The sequence below is a fragment of the Thunnus albacares genome, chromosome 6 (assembly GCF_914725855.1).
Source record: "Thunnus albacares chromosome 6, fThuAlb1.1, whole genome shotgun sequence".
In the NCBI taxonomy this organism is placed as follows: Eukaryota; Metazoa; Chordata; class Actinopteri; order Scombriformes; family Scombridae; genus Thunnus; species Thunnus albacares.
The window spans coordinates 18,197,126-18,223,477 of NC_058111.1; the positions used below are offsets into that span (position 1 = coordinate 18,197,126).

Consider the following 26,352-nt stretch of genomic DNA (forward strand, 5'->3'; position numbering starts at 1 on the left):
CTGAACTATTGGATCATTTTTATCTTAAATTATTTTTCTCTCAACCTTTGAGAATGGACAGAATGGGGTCCTGGGAAATCCTGTGTGCTTACTGTGGTATTTCATGACGTCGAATGCAGTTTATCCTTTCTGTCTCAGCTGCCGCACTGTTGCACTTCTTCTCTATAGGCTACAGTAATATTCAGACATAAGGTCAGAGGTGTGAATGACAAATTAAGTGGGCAGTGTTCAAGGCCAAAAATAAGATTACGTGAAGGCGGGAACAGCCTTCTTGAGCCAGGTCTCCATTCACTTATGAGATGTTTGTCTGGAAGCAATTTATGCTTTACATCATGTTTAAATACACACAGAAGGGTATCCACAGATCATACATCACATAACAGGAACAGAGGTTTGTCCAATGATTTTAAATTTTTAATGAAATGCCAAAAAAAGAGCATAGGTATGTTTGAGAGCATGCTTTTGAGATTTGATGGATTAATGGTGGGCTTAAAAAATTTTCTCTCCTTCTTTGTGTGGATCAAATTTTTGGTGGTATTTCAGACTACATGTTTTCTCAGGAGGAAAAGGAGACAGTCCGCTATAATTAAATGAATCATTATATAATCCACCCCATTACAATTGGAACAACTAAACTATCTATGCAGGCATATTTTAATATTTTAATGCATCAAAACAAAGACATGAAAAACCTGGAATATTTTTATTTTTTTTTTATTATTACAGATGGTATAGTAGATATGAATTAGAAGATATACACGGCAAATATTCACGTGGTAAATAAGAGAATATCTGACCTCTGGAGGCCTACTGCTGAGCATCCTGGATTTGTGATTAGAAACCAGGGGACGGTCCGGTCCTGCACAGAGCTACATGTGTCAGTAATTCCTCACAGAAAAATGTGCCACTGACATACCGCTATATCTGCAGAGTCATTCATTCGTTTTCCATATCTTTTTGTTCCTCTTCAGGGTCACAGGGGGCTAAAGCCCATTACTTTTATTACTGCAATGATCTAATATCCCCATGTGGATGAGTGAAGTTCTATCTATCTGCTTTTTGGAAAAAACTGGTAATACATATGGATGGGTCATTATGTGATACTGATCCTGTTTCAGTTTAATTTGATGGTCAATTTTATTCTGATGGGTATTTCGCTCCCCTCCACAGGGATTATACTTGGGCCAAATAAATAGATAAATACATTTGATAGGGGGCTGTCATATTAGCTGAAGTCTAATATAAAAACTAATATAAACTAACTCTTTAATCTATTCCAGAGTTCAGCATCAAGGGTAAATACGAACCAAACTTTGAAAAACAAAACTCTGACAATACACTTTTTTGACTATATTCCCAGATTCTTCAAAGACTTGTCTAGTTGGCATGAATTTTGAGACTCTTAATCAAATCTAACAAGGAGGTGAGTTGAAATCTCCTTGCTCGTTTTTTGCAATTCAAGAAAAATATGAACGTGTTATTAAATATGAAAATATAAAACAGAGGAAAAGAAATTTGATATAGATAAATGCACCTGATAATACAGCTCTAAATTCTGGTAATTGGTTTATCAGATAATGGCTTCCATTTTTGGCATAATGGCTGAAGGCTTCTGTCCTCAAAATGTCGGTAAGTCTGGCTCGTATTTATCTCTTAGACAAACAGATGTTTTGCTCAGTGACTCAATAAATCAAAGCAAAACTTGCAGTTGTAAAAAATATGTTTAGCTGCCTAATGAGAAGCACACAATGAGGATTGCAACTGTTAGGGCAACAACAGTAACGTTAAACGACGGTTGTCCCTACTTGTCATTGTTAAGGGTAGGCCAATTTTTTTTCCTAGGATGGCGAAGTCATGACCCGCCCTACTCTGCCTCTGATTGGTTAGTACTTGTTGCCTTCGTTGGTGGGATTAGTTAGATTTAGGCATGCGGAGTGAGATTGGTTAAGGCTATGGTAGGGATATCAGGGTAAGCCAATCAGAGGCAGAGTAGGGCGGGCCATAACTTCGCCATTCTAGGAAAACAGTCGATGTAAGCTAAGTACTGCAAAACGCAGTTCCCCAAACAGTTAAGCTAAGCTAACTGTGTAAACTAGTCAAGTAAGCTAAAAAAAAAAAAAATGCATTCACAGTGGGATGGGTGCCTGTGTTTTACAGTAATCTTAATGGTTTTTACAGATTTGACAGAAGAAAGGAAGGACTGAGGAGGAACATGGATTATTATTTTCAAAGGTAATGGTATTACAATTGACAATTTTTTCACTGCCACCCATAATTAGAAATGTTAAGCACTTTCTTAACTGGAAACGATTCACCATACTGTAAACTACAGTGTTGAGAGTACTGCTCTGTAAATTGTAAGTAATTATGGTAACAATGAATGTATATAATGTTTTTGAACTCTATTTGATATTGTATTTAGAGCTGCAATGATTAGTCGATCAATCGATTAGTTGTCAACTGTTAAATTAACTGCCAACTATTTTGATAATTAATTAATTGTTTGGAGTCATTTGCTAAGAAAAAGAAAGTCTAAATTCTCTGATTTCAGCTTCTCAAAGTGAATATTTTGTGGTTTCTGAACATCTTTGGGTTGAGGACTGTTGTGCGGGACAAACAAGACATTTGAGGCCATTGTTTTTCGCTTTGGGAAACAGCGATCGACATCTTTCACCATTCTGTGAAATTTTATAGGCCAAACAACTAATCGGTTAATCGATAAAATAATTGTCAGATTAATCGATGATGAAAATAATCGTTGCAACCCTATTTGTATTTCTAAAAGGTTGTAACAGATATTGCAGAGGTGAAAGTCAACAGTATTTTAAAGTTTACAGTAATATTAATGGAAAAATTTCAGGCTCTATCATTATTGGGCAGGCTTTGGTATTTATAGTCACTGATGCAGATGAGGTTAAGTCAAGGTAGAGGTCAAAAATCTGTATTCAGAGGGACTATAATGGTCTGTTTTATCTCACCAAAATTCACAGCAGTACAGCGTTGATCTGCAGCAGTAATGGCCAGAGGTGGGAGCTCACTGTATGAATGACTTTGCCAGTTACATTGGAGGTAAGAGATCCCATGATACATCCTACACCAAATAGATCTGACATTGCATTTGTTAACAATCAAAGTCAAAAGTGAAAAAACATGGAAAACAGAGGAAAAAAATGGCAACGTTCCTTTCTTTTGGCTGCTAACAAGCACCAGAAACCAAAGCAGAGCAAATTTGGCTCATGGAAGAGTACACTGAGGAGAAGAAAAGGTGCAAAAGGTAAGATTTAGTGTTATCCTATTTTGAAAATAGCTATCTTGTTTATTTTCAACAAGGAAAGATTTGACCTCAAAGCTTTTCTTAGCTGATTAAGTAATTGATTTTTAGAAGCAAAATAGCAATAAACTTTCCTATTAGGAGGGTTATCAATAGTGTTTCAGTAAAGTAATGCATATCGTTTAATTATTGTTGTTTTTAGTAAATACTTAATTTGGATTGTACCTTTTATACACAGTCTGTAAGAACAGACAGTAAAGACAGTTTATCAAATGTAAAAAAAACAATTCAAGTAGAAGCTTGAGTTATTATTTTTGCAATAAAAAGCAGATGCACTGCATAATGAAATTTGGAAAATAGTTTAGATAATTGTAACTGGCCTTATTTGTTTTCCATTACAAAATGCCAACTGCCTGCTTCCAGCAATGAGCACAGTGATCCTGAGAAGTGGGACTAAGTGAGAGATGAAGGTAACAAGGATTACAGCACATTTTACTAACATTTTGGAGTGACATGTACTCAACCTGACATTGTTGAACCTGGTATTTCAGATACAAATCAGGAACATCCACCTAGAGGTCTTCCAAAAGTTACCTTAAAAGAAAAAAAAAACATATTTATGTTCCTGTGGTACATGGTGAACCAAAGAAGAAAGATCTCTCCCAAACTATGAGTCATAGTCAGTTGCACAGAAGTCTTTCCTCAACTTACTCAGCATCTTTTGAAGTCTTTGGCGCTTACTGGCTGAATACCTGTGAATAGACCTTTGGTGTTTTATACAAAATGTGTAGCATCAGAAGCATCACACACCCTGCACTTTAATGCCACAAAATAGGGCAGTGTGGGGGAGTACATGGATAAAAAGTCTTCCAAACAGTTTTCCAGTAAATGATTTTTGACATAACTGGAAGATTCATAAAGAAGGGTGACAAATTAAAGGAAAAACTGGTACAGGCCTGAATGCTTGACCCCTACAGTGAGGGGATCTGGTGGCTCTGTTATGCTTTGGGGGGCATTTTGCTGGCATGGTTTGGGTCCACTTGTCCCCTTAGAGGGAAGGGTCACTGCAAATCAATACAAAGTTGTCCTGAGTGATCACCTTTATCATACGATGAAACATTTCTATCCTGATGGGAGTGGTCTCTTCCAGGATGACAATGTCCCAATTCACAGGACACAATGGGTCACTGAATGGTTTGATGAGTATGAAAATGATGTGAATCATATGCTATGGCCTTCACAGTCACCAGAGCTCAACCCAGTTGCACACCTATGGGAGATTTTGGACTGATGTGTTAGACAGCGCTCTCCACCACCATCATCAAAACACCAAATGAGGGAATATCTTTTTAAAGAATGGTGTTCCTCAGTCTTGACATTGATTCTACAAGTCTCTGGAGGGATGAACACCATTCTTCAAAAAGATATTCCCCCATATTTCCCCCATTTCCCCCATTTTTTGTTTAGATGATGGTGGTGGGGAGCGCTGTCTAACACCTCCCTTGGTGCCCTGTGAATTGGGGCATTGTCATCCTGGAAAAGACCACTCCCATCAGGATAGAAATGTTTCATCATAGGATAAAGGTGATCACTCAGAACAACTTTGCATTGATTTGCAGTGACCCTTCCCTCTAAGGGGACAAGTGGACCCAAACCATACCAGCAAGATACCCCCCACAACATGACAGAGCCACCAGATCCCCTCACTGTAGGGGTCAAACATTCAGACCTGTACCGGTTTTTCCTTAAATTTGTCACCTGTCTGTAGTTGCCTACATTGGACCACAGAATGGCATGATGGTAGCAATTTGAGATGTTTGAGAGTTATGTAGAACACAGACATTGACACTATTGCTATTGTTATAATGGCAGCATACATCCTCCAAAACATGTGTTTGGATCCCTGAGACATACCATACATGAGGAGTTTCCACAAGACAGGTATAGCAGCTGCACTTGTAAAAATTATTTTTGCAGAATAAATGATCTTTTCATTAAATAATGAACACACTGAAGTTTCCTGTTTTTTTTTTTGCTGGACCTACCATAATGTGATGTCATCATCTGTGTTATTGTGATCTGTTCATTCACAACCGTGACATAAGTTTTCTTTAAATGATGAGCTGTTCCTAAGGGTATTATTGCTATGCTACTGACGTTTATGACGTGCTTTTGGGACAACTCTGATACAGAGAGGCTTGTGAGAAAATTTATTTGGACTCTCCAAAGAACAGAGGTTCACTAAAACAGACACTGCTGCATCTCTTGTAAAGTCCTCATGTTTGTGTAGTTGGCAATAACTCATAAATGGAACTGTTATGTAGAAAATAAAATCCTCATGCTGGTCAGTTTGTATAGCCTCGCTGCAAGGTATTAATAGGTGCTAGGTTGCAGATATAAAAAGGTAAAAAGGCAGAGTGATACTTAAATAGGTACAGTAGGAGCACTACATCAGGAGATATTAACACTCAATGTAATGTCAGCCAACCATAATGTGAGGTTTTAATGGTTAATAAAAGATGCTAATGTATTATTAGCTGTAAATGACAGCTTGTAAGAAGAGCTAAAAGGCAATGTCAATCAACAAGTCCTTCAGATACCAAAGTCCAGTCCAACCAAATACGTTGTTTAACCGTGTGCACTACAGAAGAACACATTGGAGTATTTTTCAATCTGGGGCACCTATCGCCAGTAATCGACAGGACAACATAATTTGCCTGTGCTTTCCAAAACCGTTACAAATCACTGTTAAAAATAATGATGTGACAACACTATGGTTAAGGTCTGGTTCAGTTTAGGCACAAAAATGACTTGGTTAGGTTCAGGGAAAGATCACCGTTTGGGTTAAAATTATCACTTTGTTAAAGTTAGACCACGTTAACCACACCACGTTAAAAAAACGTGTTGGGCGACAACACCACGTTTGGCGACCTTTGTCATCATGGCCACAGTAGGTAGGGGATGATCATAGTTACAGTTTCTAAACAAACAGCGCAGCCATCTCCTGTGTCCACACTGCTGGATTAATGCCTCCTTCCATCCATCCTCCTCCAAATGTGGAAAATTGTCAACATATGTATGCGTCATCTGAACTGCGCCACATCTCCAGGTCATATTTACTACAGCCGCTAGATGGCATCTGTCACTCAAACGTAACAATAGGTCATTTTTGGGCAACTGACATTTAGACCTATCATGTCGTTTTTCTTGGAAGAACAGTCTCTGTTGTTATTTTGAGCTTTCAGTTGTTGCTTTTGTCCACATATCTTGTGAAGCAACATTTAAAGACACTTTATTAAAGGCAGGTGCAATGTAAAGGTCAACCAGCCTATTACGGTATGTAAGCATGTAGACTGTGCCACCAACAACTGTAAGAAAAATATGTCTGTGTCATGTGGTTAATAGAGACTGTTCAAAAACTTTTGCTGACAGCAAAGGTAATATTACATTGTCTTATTATTATATTTAAAAATCACGGTAGTACTGGACCAGGCTCTAAATACTGTTACAATTTTCTCCCAAGACAAGTAAGCAAAGGACTGCAAATGAGGTTAATGTTTGAGTAATATTCCAGCTGCAAAATATTTGAGAGATCTGCGGTGAATTCCATTTGTGTAATAGCGCTGTGTAAACATCTCTAGAGAGGGTCACAGTTTTGTACCACATGTGGCCACAAATGACAATAACAGGTAGCTCATTGAGTGATTAGTATAGAAAGAACCCACTCTGTATCTGTGACTGATTCCCCAGTCAATACCGTCTAAAACTGGGTCTATGTCACAGAAAATGCAGCTATGCATTATCTTAATGTGTGAAATTAGCACAAGACTGCCAGTAAATGCAGGGAGAATTACTACTTTACATTAGATATTGTAAAGCTAGTTTCTTTGTAGTGACCAAACATACATGTATTATGAATACACATTTCTCAGGATCAGATAGATATGTGCCCTTTAGAGTTACAGCTGTAATAAACTGAACATGTCTTGTATGTGTGTCAATATACACATACTGCATATTGTTTTTGAGCTATTGACACTTTTGTGGAATTTCTTGAATTTTAATTTTTATTGCATAGTTTACGGTAGTGGTTCAGAAAACATGTTGAGAGAGGGAGCAAGGAGAGCTCTATGAATCAATCACGGTTATTTGGTACAGCCTTTTACCACTGTCCCACCAGAGTCAAAGAATACTATTGGTATTTGAGGGAAAAAAGGAAATTACTAGTCCTCATTAACTGATTGTTATATACCTGGGGGTTAAATGTCAACTGCGAGATGATCAAAATATTTCATGCACTGTACATAAGCTCTTATCTTCCTCTGTCCCTGACCACAGTTGAAAGGAAAGTGAAAGGAAAGTTTTGAAATAAATTACATTTATAAGAAATGGCACAGTGTTGGTAAGGTTATGGATTTTTTTTATTGTTTAATACATTAATGAGTTTTCATGAGCATATGTGTAACTAATGAAATGCCTGATGTCAGCGTTAGTTCAAGCACTGACATTAGTTAAGGACCTTATTGTACTACCGACATTTATCCATTTTATGAGACACCATGTTACCTTTCACTCAGCCAAAGGTTTGCTCTATTAGGTCACACACAGGCTGTTCAAAAGCATGGAGCCAGACTGCACATCTGAATTTTATTATCTTGAAACACTGTTTCCATGAATGAAATTGAGATGTATAGGGATAATGGGATATAATATATGGATATTGGTATGTTAAGTTGAATTCTTAACAAAAACAAGGTAGATGTGTATCCTGGCTGCATCAGAGGTAGAGCAAAAATTGATTCACACAATACAGGGGTATCACAAATATATTTTGTTATTTCAACTTTTGGTCATTCTGATACCTAACACAATGTTGTTTTTAAAAGATGTTGAAGATCTGTCTCGATTTAAGTATATTTGGCAAAGATACAAGAGTGCAAAACATGTCACTAATGCAGTGATATAATGATGTTGTCAGAGGGTCTACTCGTTGTAGAAGATAACAACAGATGGTTTTACTTTAAGGGGAAATCCTGTAGGGTTTATTTTTCTTTGACTCTTGCTTGTTCGATAATATTCTCATGGTGGTTAGTGTTTATTATGCAGATACACGCATCTCCAAACTAACAGGGTGTTCCAGTAAGATTATGAGAAGTTTCTCCAAAAGAGATGATTCTGTCAATATCATGGAAAGATATTCTGACAGAATGTGGCAAACATTGCCTCCATATGAGAGTAATTTCCTGCTTATGTTCAAAGTCAACAACGTCAGAAAGGAAAAATGCCCTGAAAAGTCAATGAGGCGTGTTTTCCTTTTCTTTTAGAACAGTCTACATTGATAGATATATGTCAAATTATGGCCTCTGATTTTAAGCAGGTAAGACAAACCTTATGACATAATATGGCTTTCTTTATAAAATGCATTGATTAACTTGGAATTGAGTTTGTGAGAAATGGAAAACAATGTCCAATGACTACATTGTTTGGAACAGTTCTAGTCTGTGCTTACATTTTACCTCATTGTTACCACAGTCTAATCGATAAAATGTGATGTGTATGACATGTCCAAAAGCCAAAGTCTTGAACAGACATCGTCGCTGTAAAGCCAGAGATTATGCCTTGCGTGCATCGACAGCAATGCTAAGACATTATCATTGTTCTTATCTTTTTTCCAGCTGATTTTAACCTCTTCTATTAATATTCGTAATATTTTGAGTTAACTGAGTTTTCAATTCAAATTGATGGAAGGATTTTCCTTTATTTTCTAGTAATTTTTAACAATAACTCTATTCTGAGAAAGCTAAAATATTGATGATGAGTTGCAGCATGTGTGAAATTGCTCCACATTTGACCTGCACCATAAATCAGCAAAGCTAATACTTGGAGACGGTCGGTGATGTGGGATTTAAGCTCTTTATGGCTAACACTGGGGAAATGATGAGTTCAGCTCTAAGTCCTGGAAGCTGCACCTATTCAATTTTTACTTTGTTTCCAAAATAGAGATTTGGGGTGCTGTACCAAAAAGTTAGCAGCACTGTTTTGTCTGTGTCGATTGTTTATATTCCCAAAGCATAATGAATTGTGGCACCTGCCAAGCTATGTCTTCATTTAAAGTAATCTGCTTAAGTCACTGTTATCTTTAACTTACTGATATCTTTACCTGTGCCTCCAAAATGTTGTGGCTAGACACTTATGTATATACAAAACTGTTACTGTGAAGACTTTTTGTGTCAGGCAAAAAGCCATTTGATCCTTCACTCCTCCTGCATGTCCAACAACTTACACGAGGCAAGGAATGTATGTCAAACCGTTCTGTTATCACTTTAGCAGTCATCAAAACAGCTAATATGGTATGTGCGGTTTGGCTGTGTATTCATGTTGGGCTGTAATACTATCTATCTGTAATCTTACCAAGTAAGATTAAGTCTTTCCACAACAGAACTCATGAGCACAGTGTTGCTGTCCGGTTTGTCAACACATAACATTCTTTAGCGATACCGTTGCTGGATGTTCTTTGACCATGTATTGGGCATTAGACTCTTCCAACCCAGCTTTAATGTCTCCAGTGCAATTTCAACATCTGAAAGGCCAAACACTCAAACAGATGTAATGGTTTGGTACACTTTGTGCCAACATGACCTTGAAATTAAAGATGATTGATTCAGTCTTTTGAATTATGATGCTACCCAGATGGGAATCATTTTATTGTTAACAGTGCCATAGCGCGCACTAGAAAATCCATTCTGAAATGAGCGTGTTTGTCTGTTTTGTCATAAACATGATTAATGTTCTTTTGCGTGTATGGGGTGTCATTAAGGTTAGATCAAGTATTGTTATTCGTATTTATTTTCATCACATTGTCTTTTGTCCAGCGACCAAACCAAGCTTTATTCAGCTGATGAATTCATTGTAAACATTTAGATTTCTTTGTAATTTGTTTTATTTATGGCTTTACATGTATTTAATCCACATTAGCTGCTCTCCACGGTTGAGTTGTGGTCAAAGTGTCGTTGAAATATAGTCAGTGAATGGCGTGTTGTACTGTAGATTGATTTCTGTTTAATGTTTTCTAGATTACATGTAGTACATTATTTTCTGCCAACTCAGACAGCATCAATCTGTAGGCACTTCACCTGACACCTTGTTTATAGTTTGTGTTTGGATTCTGGTTTGTCTATTGAATATTGAAAGAGGCAGTCCCCATTTGCAGTACACAAACATAATTTTGACTTGTTCAGACTGGTTAATTGTTTCTTGAATCAATAACCCAAGGCACAAGAGTTCAAATACCTTTGTCATGCATTGGGAGTTCTGAATTGATTGAAAGCTGCTGCTGATCTGTGTAATTGAAATGTACACCGGTCATTTACCATATAGCAAAATATCCTCAAGTCTCTCCACAACACTTGCACAGCTGAACCAACATCCGGTATCCTCGACAGACTGTCAGGAGGATCATGAATTTATTTAGCAGAAAAAGCAGACTAGTAGCTGATGGACTGTATGACCCCTTATGTGTATGGACTGTGTGACCTCTTATGTATAATTATATTTTTCTCAGGCCTGTTAGTCAGGGAAACATAAAAACAAGGAGATAGCAACCTTAGAAAAATTTGACACCAGTGGTTGTTTATGGCAAGAAAAAGAAACAAGACCAGATTTAGTAGAGTCCCATTGTGCATTTGTGACAACATGGGAATATGATTTGAATGTGATCTCATTTTTCTGGCTCTCTATTCTAGTTCATCAGCTGCCTTAATGTTATTCCTGGAAGATGCAGGTTGCCTGGTTGCCATGAAATTTAACATGAGTTATTATTGGCACCTAAAATATTACATAGCGAGTAACATGTTATATGCATGCACTGAAATATACAACAATATAATCTAGTGCTAGAGTATTATCATCTAAACCTGTGAGGCAAAGTATATGGGCAGTTGTACTTCAAAATTGCTATTACCCTCAGTGTGATACCTTGAGCACACAACATATACTCAGGTGATAATCTGTAGTATGATATGATGATAAATTTTATTCAGTCAGATGTTCAGAAGTGTTTCATCTTGATTAAATTTAGCACTGTGGTGACTGTGTAGTTATAAAAAGAATAGTACAAAGGAGTTCATTACAATCTACTTAGCCAGTGGTTGAGTCAAATCCATTAAACTTGAAAGATCATTAAAATACTATTTGGAGTAGTACTAAGTACTGAATCTAAAGTGCACATTTCCTACATATTCAACTATCAACCATTTCACATGCGTAGACTTGAGAGTAGTCTGGACTGTTTTAGCATTACATGGAACTGTGTGATTCAGAGATTCAAAGGTTATCACATCCTCATATAATATGTGTGGTGAAATGCAGGGTGGCATAAAGTGCTAAAAAGACTAGTATACAATGAAGTATTATGATTAGAATAAGAGTAAAAATATCAATTAGAAAAAGAAATTCAGATACATTTTTAAAAAAAATATGAATGCAATATAAGTATTACTACACACCAGGCCAATAAAAGAGCTGTGCAATTTTACAGGATATAAACAAGTAAAATGTACATATTGCATGTCATAGTTGTAAAGTAAACCATACAATGAAATTTTGTACCTGCTTGAGTGCAAATATGCAAATGCACAGTGCTATGCAAAGGATTCACAAAGACAATGTGCTAGACAAGGTTGAGAATATACAGAGGAGGTAACATTGTAGAGATATTAAATAATTAACTTCAGGTTCAGATTTTTTCTGCAGTGTTGGTATTCAAATATGGTACAGTTGAACATAACATACAGTATTAAGCACACACAGTTTGCAGTTGTCTGATCCATATAATTACCAATGAGATATAACTGAACTGAACTGTTTATGCCAAAAGCATATTTAATCCATAAATGTATTTTAGTAGAGTAATTTCCTTTACATCGTCTTAGACATTTCAAAAATAACAGTAGTTTATGTGTTTTGGGCCACTTGCCTTTGCCAGTACTGTACCTGGTGTCTGATGTTAATGGTGACCTAAGAACTGAGGCATGAACAGACGCTAAGAGGTTTCCATGTGATCATGTAAAGACAGAAAACAGGTGGCAAAAATTAGACCATAGGCTTTCCACTTGTACTGTTGTTTCCCACCTTGTTCATTGTGGTGACAGGACTTTGACAGATTATAGCTGCACTAGCCAGGGACCTCCAGAGTCAGGCATCAGACTGTCGATGTTAACACAACACACATTTACTCTGTAGCGATGACTAACAGCAAATTTGAAGACCTCTGAACTGAAATGATGATGGAATACATCAAAAATGTGTTTATCAGAAATGCAGTACAGTAAACCCACTATCAATGCCAAAATGAATAAATTAACTCAATGGCTTGAATGCTCTAAGACTATACACTTACAGTCAGTCACAAAGTATTCAGTGACGCTTTTTCTGTTGTTTTGAAATGGTCTCAAATTAAAGTGATAATGAGATTAAGGTGCTTACTGTCAGTGTTTTCATCTACATCAGATCATCCATGTAGAAACTACCCCTTTTATCCTAATATTTAATATTTGGCTGCAAATCTTCAGAAATTAATGACCGGCTGAAGTCTATGACTCATAGATATCAGTAGACACCTGCTTACGTTAGAGATGCTTTCCAGGGCTGTACAGCAGCCATCCTCACGTCTTGCTTGTTTTGGAAGCTTTCTCATATCTGGTCTTAAGAAAGTTAAATTCCTGTTGGTTTGTCTGTTCACTCAGTGCTGGGGAGGGAGTTGAAATCATATGAAAAAGTGATGCTGATGTATATCGCCTTTATCGATGTGAACACCCTCAAATAGTAAAATATTGCACCTCTTCTTTGAATGCTGTTTGAGATGTTTGGCAACTTTTCTATTGAAGATTGATCTCTTTGAGCCTACAGTCACCATGTGTCTTTGTTAGTGTGATTTTATAAATTCCAAAGGTAAGCTACTTTGCCAGCGTGGTGACAGACAGGATACACTGCAGCACAGCTAAATGCTTATCACGTTTTTTTTTTTTTAAACTGTGTGTAGCTTTCCCAGGACTGCTTAATTCTGTTGAGAGTGATTAATTAAGTCCTAAACCAGAGGTCATGTGAAATTACTTGAAGCCTGCCACTTAGCGCTTCCATTCTCATTCATATAGTGAAGCAAATTGGTTTCATGTGATAGTCCTTTAGAATTAAAATAGATTGATATAGAACACAAAATCAACACTTGTATACGTATATTATGACTATGACTCCAGCAGTGTATTAGGGCAGTAAAAATATCAGAGTAGAAGGCAACACGTACACCACTTAATTAGTCTCTCCTGTGGTGCAGGGAATCAATTTCCCCAAAGATCCGATTCCAAAGAAAAAAAGTCAATTCCCGCAAACACTTGTCACCTCTGCATTGATTTATTAAAACGTGTTAACGTTTCAGTCACATGGTCCTTTCTCAAGATGTTTAGAGAAAGGCCCCTGTGTCCGAAACGTTGACACTTTTTAATAAATCAATGCAGAGGTGATAAGTGTCTGCGGGAATTTACTTTTTTTCTTCAGTAAAAATATCAGGCATCTCTTTTTACCAACTGAGCGGTGGTCTGTCACTGCTAACTCTTTGGAAATTCCAGAAAGTAAATTGAATTGGAGAACTCAGGTGGCAGCTGCTTTTCATTTTTAGCCATTCATTCAGCGACAATAAAGCTTGTTAGAATTTATACCCAAACAATCCTAAAATGCATCTAAGTAGTTAATTTCTCTGTGAACAGTTTTTTGACCACTGATTCTACTCAGGCAGTAGCTAGGATGAGGATTTATACTTATAGGATGCTTTTATCTTTTGGAACTTTGAAAGTAGATAAGTTGTATACAAGTTAATTGCTTTGACATAGAGCCACAGACAAGTGTAACTTAAACACTGTCCTCACTGTAAGTTATTAAATGTATATAATCTTTTCATTTGTGTTGTAAAACTCTACTTAAAGAAATGATGGCAACTTTGTCCCTTGTCCCCTGTTCACTAGTGCACCTCACAACCTCAATAAATACTTAGCGAGTTACTATATGACTGTGGCAGGAAGTTACTCTCCTCATAGTATTTGAATAATTATGGCCTGAGTCATTATCATTATTTAAGTGACTTCCTTGATTTGTTTTGTTACAGTTGTCTGAGCTGCTGGAGATTCATCTTGGAACAAAGACCAAAAAACTCTTTTAAGTACCATACCACATCAGTCCATTGCAAATGAGCTGTTAACACACACAGACATCTGCATGCAGATAACTAATCTCAATTCAAAAAAACATGCTGCAGTCCAAATGATTTGATTTGCCAAAACTAGGTTTCCTTTTAAGTCAAAAGTCTAGTCGTTGCTAAGAAAGCATCACAATGAAAACAAAATACATCACCTTCATGGCCGTTTCATGTTCCAAGTTAGCAGTATGTCAGCACTGCCTTCAATTCTTAGTGAGCTTGTGTTTGTCCTTGACAAAGTTTTGGCAAATATGGGTCATCCACTATTTCTGGTCTTCATGTCTTCTGGCTGCAACTCATGTTGAGTTACTGCATTACATTTATGTACCTTTTTCTAACAGTATTTACATTTACTGCCACACAGTAGTTAATGTGAAAAGTTGGAAGTACTCAAAAGTCATCACATTTATCGGTTCTCTAGTTACACTTTGTCCCTGTTCAGCATGTAACTGTTGATGTCACAATGATATTTAAAAGTATAAAACAGTCTGATTGTAAATTAAAGATTTTCGGTCCAAGCACTGGGCCAAACAACTCCCTGCTGAGGCCTTATACCCAACTTACATTTTAATGTGGCCAGCCACTCAACTGTTGCAGACGAGACAGCCATCTTAGTATTTTAATAATATAAGCTGTTTCCTATTATGTTTTCTCTTGAGTTCTGGACTCTATTTAATGCCCTGATAGAACATATGAAGGAGCCAGTGTTATTGCATGTTACTGCATTATGGTTGACTGGGCTTTTTATTCAACCAAGGCTACATCACTTGTTCACTGTTTTTTTTCTGTCACAGTTCATTCTATGAGACATCAACTTTAAAGTGGTAAGAATCTTTCCTTGAGTGCACAAGTAGTCTCTGTATCTACTTATAATCTAACAGTTTGCATAGACTGCTTTCACAGTTAAAATTTAAATTTCGCTTGGGAATTCCTTCCAGTTTGACAGCTCATTCAGGCAGTATAGTAAAACAAGACTGAATTGTTCTGTGTTCCTTTTTTCCTTAACATCATCTCCTGAAATCATTCAGTCCCTGAATTCATGTCTTGTCTGCCAGAAATGACTTCAGACATATCAGTCCACTGTCTCTGCTTGAATGTTGGCATGGTGGTATATCTTTTTAAATGTAATTTTGATCCCTAATTCAATCTGTTCAGGGTGCCATGAACATCAGCTTAAGCAGCTCCCAAATCCAGATCTTGCTGTTGGAGGATATTCTAAGCAACTGCAGTTTCTATGATCACAGGTGTTGTGATTTCAAAACAAAGAATGAATCAAAAGTTGAGGCGCTACATTTTTGCTTGGGCTGCAGCCAGTTCAGGTAGCTCATGCTTGGTCAGATTCTCCAGGAGTTGCACATTACAAGGGTAGACCTTAATGAGTTTTTATGGCTCTTTCCCTGCAGCTCCACCAGGTGTCTAAAAGTCTCTGTAGCTTAAGAATCCGCTGACCTCATGGCTTGCTGTGTTTGCACAAATGCTGCATGGCCATTTAAGGAGTTGTTGGTGAAGTTGCAAAGCTTTTCAATGACAATGAAAAATGACCATAGGGACTTTGCATTGTCCAGTTAGGGCCAGTGGCATACAGTCACCGCTATACTCTGCATGTGACTGATTTAGACATAGATGGAGAAGCCTTTAAGCACAGGAATGTTTCAAGGAACAAATCCTGCAGTAAAGGTACATAGGTGAGTAGTGCAGTCTGTTAGATAATAGATACTTGATATGCTAAATGAACACTCACGTTAGACCTACAGGCAACATGTTTCAGCATTCACATGTTTGGGAGATGCTGGCACCATTTTGTGTCATGAAACTGGTGCAAAAAGTGTCTCTGCTACACCGGGTTTACAGTTTACTTTAGTTCTCATCGTTCCCTTTGTCACTGATTGCAGGTTGTTCAGATTCAGACCAGGCTTTTTAATCAATTCACCAGTCACGTTTAAATTGTCAGTCTTATTTATATGAATTAGCATAGACTAAATATTAGAAACACCTCTCAGAATTATCGAACACAGTTTAACAGCACCACAGCTACAACCTCCAAGATAAGATAAGATTGCCTCCTTTTCCGTCCAGTGTCACACACTGAATCACCAAAGCTGAATAAGCCATTGATTGTATTTACACCTTTTTACATGCTATCTTGCTAACCATGTGTTTGGATGGTTAGCTTTGTGACATCCAAAGAACACATTTTTAGTTCTATTCAGTAACTATACATGCATTGAAAAATCAATTTTCCTCACCTTAAGTAATGGATGCATCCTCCCTCAAAACCACACACACATACAAGAAACACTGTAGTATTCTTACAGATGTAACTAGATACATGATGAATCAGGAGCTCTCAGGGTTGCCAAGTATCATCAAATCTTTCACCTCCATGCCAGCAGTTTGATCTAACAAAAGGTCCTTAGGTATGTACCATGCTACATTTGAACCACAGGCATTTTTGTGTTACTTTCCTGGCAATATTTGTGGAAAAAGTCTATGCTTGGCCCTGACTCCTTTCTTTCACTTACGCAGTTTGTCCTCCCTGTCAAAACTCTTGACAAGACCAGTCATTCTAGTTTGACGATTTATGAGGCAATGACACAAAATCTTGACAGATGGATGTTTTGATTTTGAAAGAAGGTGTTATTGAGCTTTGATTTCATATTACATTTATATTTGATATCCTATCTTTGATGTAATAATAGCCAGCTTAAGTGTGCCTCACTTTGTGGTTAATGAGTTCAAAGTAGTCACCCTTGGGCAGACATGATGTAGAGTGACTTGGAATTTCCATTTGTGTTTTATATTTTCAGGCCACTTTAGTATCCCACCACATGAGTAATTAGTATTTATTGCATTTTACACCACATGCACATAGCATATCATGAAACTCAAGGAACTGTGCATTTTTGATTAACATCTATAGCATTTTAATGGATTTCTTATAATCATATTAGCAACAAAACTAGGCAGTTTATGTTGACAGCTTGTATTTTTCCTTTGCTGTAAATTCTAGCAGTGGAGCCAACACGCTGTATTGTAAGGGTTTGCACTGATCATGCACCATGTGCAATCATCTGTCTGCCAACAATCCTTCACTCAAACTCCAGCTTCTACTGCCTCTCAGTGCTGAGCGGTCTTGACAGATCAAACCGCAGAGGCTGAGGGCACTGATTAGAACAGACGAAAAGCAGTTGAACTGCACTAGTGATAACATCGTGAGTATGGGAGAAAGCATGGCAGGAGCAGCAGTGCACGCCAAAAGAATTATGTCAATGAGTCTGACAAAGTGGGCTATAACAAAAGACAGTGACCCATGATTAGAGTCTTTTGTGAACCCGTTCACTGAAAGCTTTGAGGTGCTGTTGAATTACTTGCTCTTGCCTCAGACACATACTGTAGCCTTCTGGAGGGTTTTCTGTGCACTACATAATATTAAAGGATAATACCATCATAATAAACTGTGTTTTTGATTTTGACCAGGAATTACAAAAGCCTGCGAAAGTTTCTGGGATATATACACGAGGATATTTACTCATTAACTTACATGGCTCATTCATCGTTGCATATTTAGTCCATTTATGAGTTTTTTGGTCATTTGCCATTTTGTCTTTGGTTTCTTAGCTAGGTTGTTCTTGAAACATAGACGTAAAGTTTCAACATAGCTTGTAAAGTAGTTAAGTTCCAGGTGTTCTGGTTTCCTGCCATAGTCTAAAGATATAAATCATATCAGGTGGACTAGAGATTTGTAATTACCCAGGGGTATTGTTGTGTGTCTATCTATATGTTACCGCTATGGTGGACTCGTGATATATGTCTCCTGTGGCCCTGAGAAGAAATAAGTGGGCAGAGAAAAAGATTTCCACAAAAGTCAATGTTCATTGATTATACAGTATATTGAATTAAATTTGAGAGGAGTGTGTTTAATTTGTAGTCTGTACCAAGCTCATCTTTGTATTGCCTGTAATCATGCTTCACTGTACAAAATACACATTCTCTTTTGGTTTTAGATTGTTGATACCTTGATAGTTAAATGTTTTCCCGAATAGTCAGTTGCATTCTTTTACTACATAAGGTGAGAGAGTCATTAATTTTCTTTAAGTTTTATTTCACAACATGCCAGACAAGATTTTATTTTATCCATAATATGCCTGTCAGACAGTATTTGTTGAGAGAGACCTTGCCAGGAAATGAGTCAGTTGCGTTCCACCAGTGACTCTGAGACAAGCTATTAAGTGATTTACTGACCCTCTGGTAGATATTAAGTCGACACAAAATACCTACGTTCTTATTTCAAAATATGGCACTGTTCAAGGCAACATGAATATCACACAAGGTTCCCAGGAAACTGTCACCTAAGGATCCACATTATTAATAAAGGTGAAAAGTTTTATGATCACCAGGGGCAACATGTAGAAACAAAAAGAGGCAACACCTCTTAGTTTGAACAGAGTATTGGTCTACATATATCTGTTAACTTAACAACTTTAAAGATAAAAACTTAAAGTAAAGTAAAGTCAGGGCTTTATTTATTTATTTATTTTAAAGTATCACTTACAAATGACAAACTGAACTGAGAGCTGACTACATCAGAGTGTAGCTGGCTACTCAGCAGGAGACCTGAGATGTTCTCACAGTACTGGTCCATCTATCCCCTCAGTCATAAACGGCTTGCTGACAGGACCTTGCAAATATGTTGTGCTGGTTACGCAAAACACAGCGCAACCCTGGTTGTGTGTGAGTGTATTAGCTAAGCATATATTTAGACAATTTCAATATATTGTGTTTTTTTATAATCTAAGCCTTAAACACTTGTCAAACATAGCTTGTATGTGGACAGTAGTGATACGCGCCATTGCGCTGATTGCAGTTAATCCATGGATCAGGCAGGTTGGGTCATAAAAAATTACATTCTGATTAATAGCGGATGGGTCGCGGGTGGTGAAACAATACATCATTAATGAGGAAAATATTAATTACATTCTCTAAAATGTGAAGATAGCAGAGAGCAGAGCTGCGGAGCTGTGGTCCACTGCTGCTCTGTAGCAGACAGCAAACTAACAACAGGGAATACTAAGAAGTATACAGACTTATTTCTACAATTATAGAGAGATTGAAGAGAAACTGGTGCACTCAGTATGCTGCAATCTTTCCAGACTGCTTGGGTTATCAGGAGCAGAAACAGGACCGCGGCAGGCCGCATACATAGGCTACATAAATGAAACTGTATTGGAAAGCCACAGTTCACCATGGAAACGTTTACAATTACTGAAGGCAGCATCTCTAATCTTTAAAGTAAATCGTTGTAAAAAACACTCATACATCAACAGGGGCGGATTTGGTGATTTGGGAGCCCCAGGCAAACTCTGTCATGCAAGTAAAGAAACAACACTTTGATTTTGGGACAGTTGACATTCACTTTGGGACGGTTGAAATTGTATTTTGGGATAGTGGAGAAAAAAGTTATTCTGGAGCCCTGAGTAAAGTATATACATTATTATTATTATTATACAAATTATTCACATTATACATTATAATGACCATGTTGTGGTTTACAGATGTGGGTTAACATGAAAAATAGGCTTATAAGCTTTTTTTTAAGTTAATTGAAAGATAGTTATAGTTAATAGTTTACTCAGGAAATCTCATTTATATCAAGATCAAGAGCTAGTAAAACTAAAGTTTCTCAGAGGAATGACTCTCTTAACTTCAAACTGTATTGCATATCATTCCAGTAGTAAGGTACATAGAAACCAGTCCTCCACAGTTCAGAGTTTGTATGGGGAACTTGTAAAGCCAACCATTTCTGTGATCTGGTGTCATGGTTATCAGCTCTGCTCTCAACTAAGGATGTTAAATATCTTGGCAACTTAGATAGCAAGGCTTTATAAATAAAGGCACAGATGTTAGCGATAACCATCTGACCTTTTCATACAACTCACAGTGATGAGTGATGATATTTAGTTTTTGAGCAAGATGTTCAACGTGAGGGTTTTTTTTTGTCTATCCTAATCTCTAAGTAATATAGGTCAAGAAGATCATCATTTTATTGAAAATTGCCTGGTTATCATTTGCCATGACAGTGTTTCCCCTAGGTTGACTGCTTTGGAGCGGGGGGGGGGGGTTGTCATATGTGGGGGCATTTGACAGAGACTCATCATCTACACACTTCTCCATTCTCTGTTAAAGAGTGGCTGAGATTGACACTAAAATGAGAATTGCTGGTCCACCTTAACTGAGCCTGGTCAAGTTAAGCTAACGCGTTGTTGCTAACTTCGGGGCTAACCCCCTTCCATAGATGAGTATTTTCTTGAGGAATTGCAGCATTTATTAACTGACACACAGCCTGTACTGTACATTTACTGCCAGATTGATAACTTACTGCTAAACTTTTCCTCTGCTCCGCTCGCGTTCACGTCATGTTTCTGCCGCTCGCCCTCTGCACTCGCGCAACTACACACGCACTGCTTTATTTAAATTAGTAGATGAACCAATACATCTTTTACACCTGATCATACAAGCTGTGATGGAGTGGTAATATAAACAGTGTGTCATACTCCTGCAAATAAATATGTTAGTGGGGTTACTCCCTTGTGATTAAGTTGTTCCATTGTATCACTGGACATGCTGCAGTGGTCCATGATTTTTTCACAGTGATCCATCAGCACATAAAGCTGCCCTCCAAGATTTTCTGTGTTGTATACAATATCACAATCCTTTACGACCCTCTGTAAATGTGACAGGACCTTATGCGGTCTCTCGTGCTCATTATGGTCATGTGGTCATTTCTTCTCAGTAATTACTGGAACCTATAAAGTTGGTGCAGTCTTCCAGCAAGAAGCTGCCACTCTCTGCCCTGTCGGTTTGGCACCTGCTCAGGTAGGAAGGCATGTGCAGACTGTTGGGTAACTGTAGGAGCAGCCCTGAGAGAGACATATTTCTCATAGATTGATTTTACATCTATTATTAAACTCCCCCTAAGAGGCATCTTTGTACCCCATTTGAGGTTTCACCCCACTCCCTTTAGACTATGCCTCCTCATTTATATGCAACTTGAAAAGCAAAAGAGTGGAGAGAAAATATTATTTCAGATTGTTTTGATTGCTATAAACCACAGGAGAAGTAGTATGAATAGTATGCATGACGATTAACTAAAGTGGCTTCCTCTTTCCGAATACCACATTGCCACAGATTGTTTTTAAGATTTCACTTTCCTCTTTAACTGAGGTACATAATTTCAGTTTGCAGTTTGAGCAGTAGTTATTGATGAAGTGACTAAAGAGCTTTCTTGCTTGATCATTAGCTTACATTGAGCCAGTTGCTGCTTCTGTTGTAAACTATGAAATCATAGTAAATCATAATTATTCTATACTTTAGTGGATGCTACTACTTTCCTAACACTGACCCTTTGCATACTCACAACCTATGAAAATAGCCAGACACAAGCTCAGGTCCAGCAGTGCTCCAGGCCACCCAGCACCACTTTGATAAGATAAAAAGAACAGCAGCAGCAACCACTGCAGAGGTTCTGTGCTGGACAGACTAAAGCTGTACCAAAAAGTACAGATAATTGTGTTCAAGCCATGTAGCTACTGATAGAAGATTCGAAAGCTGGTGTCCATTAATATTGCATTCTTGCTGCCTTCTCAGCTGGCTTCTGATTGGCTCAGGGTGATGTCAAACAGGACTATTGCCAGTTGTCAAAAATCACAGACCGAAATAGCATCCAGCTGGAAAAAGACAGTGATGACAAGAATAATCACATCTTCACTGAAAACCCTCCATGTGCATTCCTGGATATGATTTTGGAAATGACTTAAGTTAGCGTGATGCTACTAGAACATATTTAGCAATGGTACTGTTTAATGACACATCTTTTGCTTCATCTAACTCACTGCCATAGTTTTACAAAACTTTGCTTTTAGAGTCATTGTCTTTTTTTCTTCTTTACATTGATGTGCTTTCAGATAAGTTATCTGTCAGTATTCATTCATTTTTAGCTGTTCTAGTTGGACGTTTTGTGCTCATTTTTTCCTCTCCACCAGAAAAATAGAGGAAAAGCAAAAGAATCCATATATATTTTTTACTTTTGAAAGAATACCACATTTCTCAACTGATGGGGTAATCTAAATTTATGGAGCCTGCCACATCTTGAATCACACCCGTCTAGGTTAGCGTGATGTTTTTATCTGTTGTTTACAGCTGAAAACAAAATCAAGAAATGTGATCCTGATGGAGACCTAGCCAAGCTCTTTTGTGGATTTATTCAGATTTTAGAACTTAAAACATCCTCTTGAGTGCTATGAAGTTGTGGACTGTTTTCTAAAACATGACTTGCTGCAACTATGAACACATTCCCAATAAAATACCTAGAAGGGGCCAAAAGATAAGCCTCTGTGATGCTTTTTAAAAAGGAAGCTTATGCTGACATTCCTGGACTCACTGAGACGCCTGAGAGAGTATGACCCTGCTGTATTTAATTAAAATTTAATGAAATATTGGGACAAATTATGCTTTTTCCTTTGTCAAAATGCACTGTTGGTAAAACTTAATTCTTGAAACATAACGGATAATTTTTGTGTTTCAAGTTCTTTTAGCATGTCACCTGTGTCCGTAATGAAAAGTGATCATAGAAAACCACAAATGGAAAAAGAGGGCAAAATACAGATATTAATGCAGGCTAAATCTGATAATAAACCTGGTAAACCTCAAGACATTTTTTACACATAACATGTCAACACATTCTTGATTGTTAAAGATACATTTATTCTATATTGTTAAAATGAAGTTAAAAATATTTAGAATCCTGCAATTAAATACACATTTCATTCACAAATCAAATTTTGCATAATTGTAAGATGTATAGAGCTTGTTTCTCTCAGCATTCAGTTGCTCCTTATTCTAATTGTGGAAAGATCAGCTATAATAATGTCACTGTGACATTTTACATGGACCCTAATACATTCATGTTTTCTGTAGCAATATTGTGCTGCTTTATTTTAGACCATAAACAGATTGTTTGTTGGTAACTGAAGATGGTTACGGTAAGTTTTCAGTCACTTGGCCACACTGCCACACAAATGCACCGATAAAACAGTTAACAACGTAATGGATGCCACCTGTTACATCAGTCAATGGTGGTGCTCAAAAACCATGACAATAAACATTTAAGAGTATGGAGAAAACTGCAACAACAGACATCAGCTACTACAAAATGAAAACCAAAAAAAAAAGAACTGGCACATCCTGGGCACATCTTAGTTCACATTTTCCTTTCGTCATTCCCTCCCAGGCGACCACAGCTGCTGCATAACAAGAGGCACTTCAGGAGAACTGGAGTAACAGAGAATATGTGGAGGAATGTTTTTGTTTCCCTGGTGCCTACATTCTGACCAAGCTGGCAGTGCTTACTTAATTAGCTCTCATACAGAACAATAATGCCAAACCCTTCCTGAGCATGTTCAGTGAACATATCACAGACATGACGCAGTGGTTTTGCCCCATTAAGCATCCATATCTTCATGCCAAGAACCACATCCAGAAATTAACAGGCCAGCTTATAGCTATATGAATGTGGGACAACTGCAACAATGTGCCAATGTCAGGAAAAGGCCTCTACTGTTGAATAGTGCATCTGTTTCTTGAGGAAATGTTCACTCTTAAGCCTTTTCTTTCACTGCCACCGCTAGTGAACAGGACTAATGTCTGTTGAAACAGCAGTGCCTGTAACTATTGGCTGAATTGCATACTTGGAAAAGAAATTCATTAGAAAAATCTGCAAGCCTGGCCCAAAAGCACTGTGCTTTAGTTATACTACCATTTTGAATGTGAGGTACAAAGGTCAGATTTCCTCATGCAAACTTGTTTTTGTGTTAAAAATAAAATAAAAAGAAGTCTGGTGTTTGTGAAAAGAATGGAAAATGTGACTTGAGCTCAAAAGGTGAGAAAAACTGTACTTGCTACCATAAAAGTAGCAGTAAATCATAGAAACAACCCAGTTAAAAGTAAATGCTGTGATGGATTGGTGTGACAATGGCTTTCATGTCTCATAATGCGCTCAAATCCCATAATGTCAAGAAGATTTCTACTATGAAAATACTGTGAAATTGTTCCATTTTAAGCTAGTTTTCCCTTATATAACCATGACTTAAGTATTTCCTTAACCTTAAACAAATCAATTTGCTTGTCTTGACCTTAATAGATTTAGTTACCTAAAGCTAACTCTAACTGCCAAGTTTTTTTTATTTTATTAAACATAATTTCTGGTCATCTCCTTCATATGGAATGATCAAGCAGCTGTTCTGGTGGACCAGACCAGTATAGGGAAGCCTAAGGTGGCCTGAGCTCCCATAAAAGCTCCCTTTACAACTTGGAAGTCCTGCCAATCCCTAATGCGCAGGCTCCCTCCTAAGAGGTGGCTCTGTATGGACAGCAAGATCAATATAGGTCTCCACCTGTCTAAGGGTTTGGGGCAACCCAAAGTGAGGTTATTATATCTTAAATACTGTAATGAAAAAGGAAATAGATCAAGTTTATCCAGCTTGCTTAAGTCTACTGATCTGTTTGCCCTGTTCTTCCCTTATACACCCCACTGTTCCTTGTGGCTTGGCCTGCCACTCTTGCTCTCCAACCATGTTTATCTTTCTTCTATTTTATCACATTCTATTTACCTTATATAGTAATTTGTGCCTTCATATTGTGTTGTTTTTCCTTCTGCCTCCCACACACATATATGCACAAACACACTCACACATATGCACACTTACACTGGTGTAATTTTACCCCAAATCTTGACTCTCATCCTCTGATTCCTCTGTTTATTGCACTCACAGTTACACAGTCAGATGCCACTAGTGCTTGTAGAGGCTCCGGAACAGGGCCCCAAGGCTTTGGAGGGCCCAACATAGAGGATAAATAGGCAAGTTGATCTAGGTCAGGTGAGCAGCATGCACCACTTTGGTCATTCAGAGGAAAAATGTGAATGTAAGTAAGGGTAACACTATTTGGCTATAGTTTAATTGCACAAAAAATTCCCTTCTCCCAAATCTTCCTAGTGCTAGTTAATAGTTGTTTTTTTTTGTCAAACCAATAAAAAAGTGATTCAATGAGTGATGTAATTCTATTGCCAGGGTACAAAAAAAATAAGCTCAACAAAGCTCCTTCTTTAATGAAAGAAGCAGGGTTGTTAATACTTGAAGAATAGAGTTCAGGGATTAGATGTACAGGTTATGTTTACTAAAGCGCAGGGCTCTGGTAGCAGTATAACAGTATTATACATTGGTTCTGTTGTTCTACTCTCTATTTATTTAGCTTATTTCTTTTGTAAAAAGTGATTTTATGGAAGTGAAATGAGTACCTTCTGAATTAAACTGTATGCCACAGGTAGTGAGAAAAAAGTCTTAGTGTTAAGTGGAAATCACTGGATAATACATGTTCTATTGGAAACCTTTCTGTACAATTCAGCTGGTTGTAGTTGGAGTACATACTAATTTAGACTCTCGGCACGCTAGATGATGCATAGCACACTCTTCCTCTTGAACATGGTGTAAATTATGCACAGCATCTCTAGGGGAAATTTGGGAACAGGGGTTATAATTAACAACAGGACTCCAAAATGAGTTTTAAGCTACATATTTCGCAATGCTAAGCTGTTGGCAATATTACAAGAGTGGAAGACTGGAGTGAAATTTGCGGCGCCTTTGAGGATTATGGCAGATGATCAAACATAAGATCTTTCCTGACTTGACCATTCTCTATGAATTTCCAAATCTGAAGAGCAAGTTCATGGTCATTTGTATGTTGGGGTAAACCAGTCTACAGAATGTGATTATAACAGTAGTGG

At 37.5% G+C, this 26,352-nt stretch overlaps 1 protein-coding gene across 5 annotated transcripts in view; it reads left to right on the plus strand.

The window, feature by feature from the left end:
* The first annotated feature begins 1,611 nt into the window (after positions 1-1,611).
* The window catches only part of elna (elastin a), a 91,389-nt gene continuing 66,648 nt past the window's right edge, over positions 1,612-26,352 (plus strand). The window contains exons 1-3 of one of the 5 annotated variants that reach the window (XM_044353490.1): positions 1,612-1,629; positions 2,179-2,232; positions 2,991-3,069. In XM_044353490.1, the coding sequence (XP_044209425.1) occupies positions 3,042-3,069 (28 nt within the window). In that variant the 5' untranslated portion in view covers positions 1,612-1,629; positions 2,179-2,232; positions 2,991-3,041. The other 4 variants (XM_044353489.1, XM_044353488.1, XM_044353491.1 and 1 more) reach the window with 4 other exon arrangements.